Source organism: Rhipicephalus sanguineus, unplaced genomic scaffold (genome assembly GCF_013339695.2).
Source record: "Rhipicephalus sanguineus isolate Rsan-2018 unplaced genomic scaffold, BIME_Rsan_1.4 Seq1003, whole genome shotgun sequence".
NCBI lineage: Eukaryota > Metazoa > Arthropoda > Arachnida > Ixodida > Ixodidae > Rhipicephalus > Rhipicephalus sanguineus.
In genome coordinates this window covers 32,276-40,507 of record NW_023614145.1, presented here as the reverse complement: position 1 = coordinate 40,507, position 8,232 = coordinate 32,276, and the positions used below count along the sequence as shown (strand labels likewise).

At 49.7% G+C, this 8,232-nt stretch overlaps 1 protein-coding gene across 1 annotated transcript; it reads right to left on the bottom strand.

The window, feature by feature from the left end:
- Positions 1 to 808: 808 nt before the first annotated feature.
- On the bottom strand, positions 809 to 4,119 carry LOC119375880 (uncharacterized). The gene is made up of 2 exons (XM_037645915.2): positions 2,069 to 4,119; positions 809 to 839 (listed from the first exon to the last, which is right to left on the bottom strand). The coding sequence occupies exons 1-2, from the start codon at positions 4,117 to 4,119 to the stop codon at positions 809 to 811; spliced, it is 2,082 nt and encodes a 693-aa protein (XP_037501843.2).
- Between the last annotated feature and the right edge of the window lie 4,113 nt (positions 4,120 to 8,232).

The following is an 8,232-nucleotide window of genomic DNA, read 5'->3' as shown; positions in this document are numbered from 1 at the left end:
TGCTTGTTTTGGTCTGCGCGCTAATAGAATTTCCCATAAAGATGCGAAGCAAGGCATGGTTTGCGTTATGTTCTTTCGTCGATTTTTTTTCTTATCGAACGCGGAGTGTATATGCGCTGCCCAGGCTCGCAAGTTTTAAGCGAGGTATCGCGAATTTTCAAGGTACTAGCCATTCTATTCGCCTATGGACATGCTTGTAGCGAGCTGGGTCGCAGTTATATATGAATAAATAAAAAATGCAACAACTTCTGGGAACAAGGTGTACAAAGCCCTTGTTCAGGCCCATGTGGGTGCCGCCACCCAAAAAAAGAAGCTAAAGAATGGAACTGCAAATGCTAATTATTGTCTACTTTCGTTGAACATCTGATTCATGGTAAACAAGACAAGAAGCGGGGGTCGGGATCATGGGCCTCGGCGGAATTTTGCCTGGCGGGGTGCAGCAATGCCGCGCTGCATGTTGGTGAGGGAGGGGGGGGGGAAGCACATGGTCAGGATATGCAACGCCTCCTATACTTTGAGATGCCTGGCACGTCGGCCGCTATCCTATTGTTCGCCCGCGGCCACCGTGTTTTACCGGATTGCCGCGAGGCGGCGCCAGCTTCTGACACTACGCTCCGCCGGCTCCGCCACAGAAAGTCACTGCGCCAGTCGCTCTGTGGAGCTTCGCAGCTCTCAACTTTGTGAAAATTTTGTGCTTCAAGGTGTGTAGGGCTTAGCAGAGTGAAAATAATGTCAAAAACGAAAATAAAAAGTCAAAAAAGTCGAACTACAATACCACAATGTTTATTCACTGCAGCAAAAGGCCAGGCTAAGCATTCTCTGCCAAGAGCTGGGGCGTGCTGCAGATAACGCAGTATCACAGAAAGGTGATAATACCAATAGATATTGGTTCAACATAAAAAAAAAGAAATAACATCGATGCAAAGCAACATCAACTACAGGTTCATGCACATAATGACCAGAAAATTGTAAACAAAAAAAGGGAACATGTATATATTTTATCACAGGAGTAAATATCACAGAGAATAGCAGCAGCCCCAGCTATGAAGAAAAAAATGCAAGATTGGTAGTCAAAGAAAGTGTAAAGCAAAAAACGACTGTTGTCACAGACAATGGTAAAAAACGGGGGGCATCATCTCTGCATATGTGGCGAAACTAACAATTTAAAGCGAATAGGGTGGAAGAAGAGTTCCCCAATCCATGACACTGCTATCACAGTTGATGTCTGCAGTCCAAAGAAATCACTTCACTAAAAAAAAAAATCAAAGAACAAAACCAATATATGCCGTTTCAAAGCTTCAATACTTTACGTGACAGCGGCTTGTTGTGATACATATTAGCCACTGCATTTCTGTCACTTATGTCTAATGCATGGTTTGAAAATAGGGGCTTCATAAATTTTTTGCATATTACTTTCACAAAAGCCTCTCTCTGGTCATCATTGCAGCTTTTACATTTCAACACAGGCAAGCCTGTGATTGTACTGACACTGTGCTGCAAGCACTGCTCCATTGGTTTCAGAAGAGCTTTTCTGTCTGACAGCATTATCTCCACGTATTTCTTCAGTCCATAAAGAACTGTAATGAGTTCTTGTGTCGGGTAGAAGAGGCCACCCCTGTCTTGATGGGAAATCAACCCATCCACAGCAGAGTTTCCTTTTGCTTTCCTAACTAAAGACACACAGTTCTCACACGCACTTCTTTCGCTCACTGCGCGAGCTATGTAGCCCCCAACAAGTGCTATGGCTGCCATATCAGGAGTTGGCAAAAAAGGCTTCGATGACAAGCAAACTTCTCGCAGCGTTTGTTGCGCCCTTTTGGTGTTCGCACAGACAGCTACTGTGCTGTCCCTCACTTCACTTCCACGAACAGCCCGGGAAGAGCAGAAGGAAGTGGAGCTGTTGACGTTGCTTCTGTCGGATGATGCGACTATTCCTGTCTTCAAAATTTTTTCTAGTCCAGAAACAGCACTTCTCACATCCATGACGTCATTGCAACCGGCAGTCCTCCTTAGAAATCCAAACAATGATTCTATCGGATCGCTTGAGAATTTCCTTGTGAGTACAAACGTGAAGTCGCACTCATTCAGCAGAAACTGTATGCATTGCACGTTGGAAACTGTGGTGAAAACTAGGGCATGGTAGGTCTCCTTGGTGAGAAAATTTTCAGGTGAACTAGCTTCCTTTAGCATTTCGAGGTACTCGAGAAAGACGAGCTCCAGCCAGTGAAGTCTGGGATCTTCTGCGTCTGAAAACTGCCTGGTGTCCGGGTTGTTCTGGTGAATATGCTGCTCGCAGTTGCTCACATCCATTAGAACGAACCACCTGTGCATGTTCGTCATAAACTCCACTGTAGGTGCAACATTTGCAAACTTGGTATCACATGTGTGCCCTGCTTGGTCCTTCAAGAAGCTCAGAGCAGCTGTTACAGGTGGTGAAAAAATCTGTATTGCTCTTCTCACACCCATCTTCTCAATGTTTGTCGGATATACATGTTTTCTTGTGAGAAAACTGACTGGTTTGACCAAGGAGCCTTGCTGCATCCTGTATAGGTCCTTAAGATAGACAGCAGATATTTCCTGTTGACCTCCAATTTGTTTTGACAAGAACTGTGAGCGAATGTTTTTGATAATGTGGCTCTGATCAAAGGCTAAAAACAGGTACCTTGAAGGGTCAGCCGGGTGGCGTATCTTGGTTTGAAGATGCCCCTGTGACATCGTCTCCATTGCTGCAACGTTGACTTTGTGGTTGTCCGTTACTAGGCGTACAATTCTGAACCCCACCTCTTCTGTTTTCCTAATAACGTGCTGTACTGTCTTAGCAAGCAATTCCCCGGAACACCCCTTCGTAAAAAAGTACCCCACTGGAATCTTGAAGCTTGCATGTAGTCCACACAGCAAGAAGCACAAGAGGGAATTTGCAAGCTGACCCTTATCAGAAGCTGGCAAAAGATGATTGACGTCGGCACTCAGGTCAATGTCTCCAAGAATTGCATCTCGTTGCTTGTGGTACTCGAGCTTCTGTCGAATGCGCATTTCATCTACCACGAGGCTACATAGTTTTGATTGGGGTGCTGTGAGACATTCCAGCTCTGCACTCAGCCTTCTCTTGACAAGTTCACTAAATCCAACCTCTCCTGATGAACTTCCGAGGTATTTCCTCAGAGTATTTCTGCACGGAAAGGAGAGCAGGTTCTCAGTTCTCATATGTTCGTAAGATTTCGCTGAGAGGTGGCGCAAAATAGTACATTGCCTAATAGTTGTTTCAGACCATATAGGCTTCTTGGCCTTATAATTAATCACTTGATCCAAAATAATTTTGGCCTTCGTGAACGCAAGCTCCGAGTCTTTGACGACGTGAAGAAATTTGCTGACATGGCACTCCTCCTTCAATCGTTCAAGCTCCTTCTTGTACGCGTCAACCGTTGAGCGCAACCTCTCATTCTGTGCCTTTAAGGCCTTTTCTTTCTCACGCCACTTTTTGCTCTGTAAGAAAGCCGCTGACGAACTTCGGTCGTTGGTCTGCGTGCCAAAAGATCTCATGGCGTATGCGGTCTGGCCGGGATGTAGCATTCTCTCTGCGCTATTCGGATCAGGCCTCTCATCGGAATTTTCGCAGGCACGGGACGTGCAGCATTGTTGCATGAAGTCCTGAGAGGCGACGCTGCTGTTGTCAGACATGGGCACATCCACGCAATCAACGGACAACGTTGAGTCCGACACATTCTGCTGCGTTGAACGAACACGAGTGAGATTTTCAGACGCGTCATTCGAAGCTGATTTCGTTGGTGAACATTCGCGTTTCCTTTTTGCAATGGTTCTCTCACCTCGCGGCTTCGACGGTGCTGGCCTGAGGTAAGAAGGGTATTGTGGGAAAACACTGGGCACAGTACCTGGCTTCAGCATGCGTCTCTTGGTGTCTTCGCGAAAGTCCGCATCGAGAAAATGAAGGCTGCAGACAGCTGAGTATTTGGATGTAGACTTTGGCTGCCAATTCTTTCTTGATATAACTTTGAGCCATTGTTCCCGGAGTGTCGCATCTGCAGGTATCTCGTGGAATGAAACGCCAGGCTGCTTCTTGCGCTGGCTCGAGGTGCAAAAGGGCACGCAGCAGTACCGCATGACTGGGCTTCAGGTGCGGTTATTAGATCGAGCTCCGAAGAGGCAAGACGCGCGATAAAAAGTAGTACGTGGCACCCTGAGAAAAAATGACCAACAGCATTAGTGCTCACTCCGAACGGGCTACCGCAAAGACTACTGCGCGGGCGCTCGCAGTGCCGGCAAGGCGCACGATAGTGTCAGAACACAGCGCCGCGGCGCGGCGGTGGCGCGCGTAAAGGGGAGAGAGTCGCGCGGAGCAATCGGCGCTGACGCGCCAGGCATCTCAAATATAGGAGGCGTTGGGATATGTTATCTGCTGGAAGCTTTGTCGCGAATAACGAAAAAGACACAGGCTTGCCCTGTGCGTCCTGCGAGGTGAACGAAGAGCTCATGCACGTATTTGTACGAGAGCACCTGTTTGTAATACAAAGCTACGAGGAAGTCCCAAGAAGAGCTTCGCCTTGTCACCAAAAAATTTCTGCTGGTCCGCGGATTAAACCCGCACTGGGGGAAGCTCTTTTTTTCTGAGAAAAGCTTAAGGAATTTTTCGTATCGTGCTGCAAACTGATGCTTGTCAAGTTTCTCAATTCCACACAGCTGCACCGAACGAGACAAAAACGACGTAAAATGTGTACTATGAAAACATTTTTCGGCTCACGCTGCGTCCCCCACGTCACTTTTCGAAGCGAAGTCGTCGAATCAAGGAGAAAGAGCCATTCGCTGAGATGTCGCAGCAAGGCACGTTGTGGTCCCAAGAGACACCTCAGCGCAAGGCAGCCCCGCGCTTCAAAGAGGACGAAAAAAGTGTGCTGATCGATCTTGTGAGGCAGTTCGAGCACATTATTGAGTGTAAAAAACTGATGTGGCGTCAGTGGCGAAAAAATGAAATGTGGAAAGAAATAGCCAAGCGCTACAACGCCAACCACGGGATTACCAGGCGCCATCACTTCCAGCTCAAGAAATGCTGGAATAACCTCAAACAGAAATGGAAAGAGGAAGCTGCAAGGGAAAAGCGAGACCGCCACAAAACTGGTAAGAACAACATTTTTTTTGCATGACTGGTTCACTTGAGCTATTATTCTTGTGACCTTCCACATGCTTTGTATTCGGGAGATGAGTGATTGGTGAGCGTAAATACACCGGGCTATTAATGCGCACGTGTGTGCAGTCGACACATCCTGTAACGCCAGGGAATTCGGCCACTTCATAAACGTCCCGCATAACTTTAGGAAATCCCGCCGGCTGCGGGAAGCGCACCAGCATCGAGTACAAGTGCTTTGCGATGAGTAGGGTCACTTTTCCGACTGCGCGGCACACTGTCGACTGTGGAATGCGGACGAGATCGCCGGAGACTGTCTGGAATGTGTCAGCGCCGTAGCCGCAACATGGGAGGCACAGGCTGTCCTCGGTTGTCCCCGCTTTCTTGGAGCGGCAACATAGCCAGAAGCTGCCGCACGGCGTGCTTGGTGAACCTGTAGCGAGCGTGGAATCGTTCCTCCTCGTACAACTCCATCAGATTTCCTCGGTCACGTAAGGCGGGTCGCGGAATCTTCGGCAGGCAATGTACCTCAGGAAATATGCTACGTCCATAGCGTGGCAAGCAAACTTAAAAGCGGACAACCTCCGCGTCCATTCGAGATGCGGCCATGTTGGAATAACGCATCAAGACTGTTTCAAGCTAGCGCCGCAGCAGACTTGAAACTCGTCCTGGCTACGACTTAGCCAAGTCGTCCGCAAGTTCGAGAACGATTTATGGCGAGTGGCAAAGCTGTCTTGAGTCAAGTACGAGACAAGTAACATCTCTGCATTCGGGGGCCGCCCAAACCAACCAGCTAGTCTAGGTGGAGAGAAGAGGGAGAAGGGAAAGACAGGCTAGTCTAGGTGGTGGTGTTGCCAAAACACGGATGGGTTATTTCTCCAGACATCAGTGGCTAGATCTAGTCGCCGCGTCTTCAATGCACAATGTAACCCCATGAGACTGCTGAAAAAGAAAGAGAGGGAGAGAGATAAAGAAAGAGGGCAAGAAAGCGGGTTGCACTGTACATTATGAATGCATAGCTAGCAGGTTAGGCTATTGTGCCGAGGTTTCCAGGAATTGCTTGGCTGCTCTCCTTTGTACTCAGGTGACTGTAGAAGCGTTTTTCAAGGACACAAAGAACTTGACCTTGCCTCCTCATAATTTTGAGGCTCGTAGGACAGTACTTAGAAGCCTGCTTTCGCCTCGCGGGCAGGTGACGAGTGTTTGGCAGTGTACATGTGTTCAAATGACTATTTCACGTGACGCCGGTTGAACAATGGACTTTATTCGGGAGACTACCTGCGCATGAGAGGTGGTGGTGACCTGACGCGCGCCAAGTTTTGGAGGGTCACAGGGCCAAACAGCTTCTATAAACGTTGCACAGGGCGGCGACAGGTGCGAACTGAGGAGCACGTGGCGTCGTTTGCAAATATCCCGACCAGAGCGCGCGACGTAGCCCATTTACCGTCTCATTATCGCCGGCATCCCCCGCAGGGGCGTCTGCGCAAGCAGGCGTTTGGTGTGTAGCGACCCCACGGACCCGAGCTAGCGGGGGGGTTTCGACCCCTTCCCACGCCTCGCCGTGCGTGGCTTTGCCGTGTCCGGGGAAAAGGGGATCCTGGGTGTTGAGCCGACGCCGGGTGATTGGACCTTTAAGGCCCCCCGGCAGAGGCAACACGCCCCTTTGGCCCCGGCTTCACGTAGACGGCACCCCTGGGCTGACCCACGCAGGGGAAATCGGCAGTCGCCTTTTCCTATCTCTCTCCCACATCTTCGTCTTTCTCTCTCACTGTTCACCTTTCCTGTCCTCTACTCTCTTCAACTTACTTCCTTTTTCATGGCGGCAAGGGTTAACCTTGTGTGGGTAGCCAGCCTTGGATACGCCATATTTGGTTATAGCGGTAACGTACAGCTGGCGCTTGCAGGATGTGCTTTTCACACTTCCTGCAGCGTCCCCTAGTTGGGCTCCGTGGTGGGTGGTTGGCGTTACTGCCGAAACATACGACATCCTATGGATAGCTCTTTCCCGAAACTTCCCGATCGTCCCCATAAGAGGGGGCGCACCGAAGATGTATTTCGCTTTGTTGGACACCAGAAAGAAACCTTTCCACGTTATCATGTTGTACATTCCGAAAAAGCAGGAAAGACAGTGAGAATGATCTCACCTTTCCTGGTCTCGAAAACACTGTCAGATACAATTGGAGCAGGCTACAAAGCATCGAGAATGGCAAATGGAGATCTCCTCTTAGAACTCCGCGACCAAATGCAGCATCAGAAACTGTTGAATCAACATCATTTGGGGACGTCCCAGTGACAGTCACCCCCCACCGCACGATGAACACATCCCGTGGTGTTGTCTCAGATGATGACCTCATGGGACTAACTGAGGCTGAACTTGTTGAGGGCGGAGTGACCAGAATGTCCTGAATGTGAAGAGAATCAGATGAGGCGCGATGGAAAGGAAATACAGACCAAGCATCTAATCCTTACTTTTGGCTCCAGTATCCTGCCCGAAACGATCGAGGCAGGGTACATCAAACTCAAAGTCAGACCCTACATTCCAAATCCTCTCCGATGCTTCAAGTGCCAGCGATTCGGCCACAGTTCACAAAACTGTCGCGGCCGCTCTACCTGTACAAAATGTTGTGCAACTGAACATCCGTCCGAGTCCTGCGAAAATGCTGCACACTGTGTGAACTGTGATGGGGACCATGCCGCGTACTCGCGATCGTGCCCATCATGGAAGAGAGAGAAGGAAATAGTTGCAATTAAGGTCAAAGAAAACATCTCCTTCAAGGAGGCACGCAGGCGTATTTCCTACCTACCGAATGGTAGCTTTGCCGATGTGGCGCGACAGGGGGCAGCGTCACAACGGCTTCCGGCGGCTGTCCAGCGCACACGTAGTGAGCTGGCAGTGACGCCAACTTCCCCCTCGGCGGCTGCAGCCAGTGCTGCATCGCCATCTCTAAAAAAGGACCCACCAGCCTCTGAGCAGGTGGGCCCAAAGGCTCTGCCTCCTGAGGCGAAGCCTCTTCGGCGAACATCCAACGCCTCGCAAGAGGTGATGGACACTAGTTCGAGTGAGGCGGCGCGGAAAGCGCCAAAGGAGCGGCGCG

Coding starts and splice junctions, on each gene's coding strand:
- LOC119375880 (XM_037645915.2), bottom strand. CDS start 4,119: ATGCGGTACTGCTGCGTGCCCTTTTGCACCTCGAGCCAGCGCAAGAAG. Junction 840..2,068: donor CTGAATGAGTGCGACTTCAC/GTTTGTACTCAC, acceptor CGTTATCTGCAG/CACGCCCCAGCTCTTGGCAG.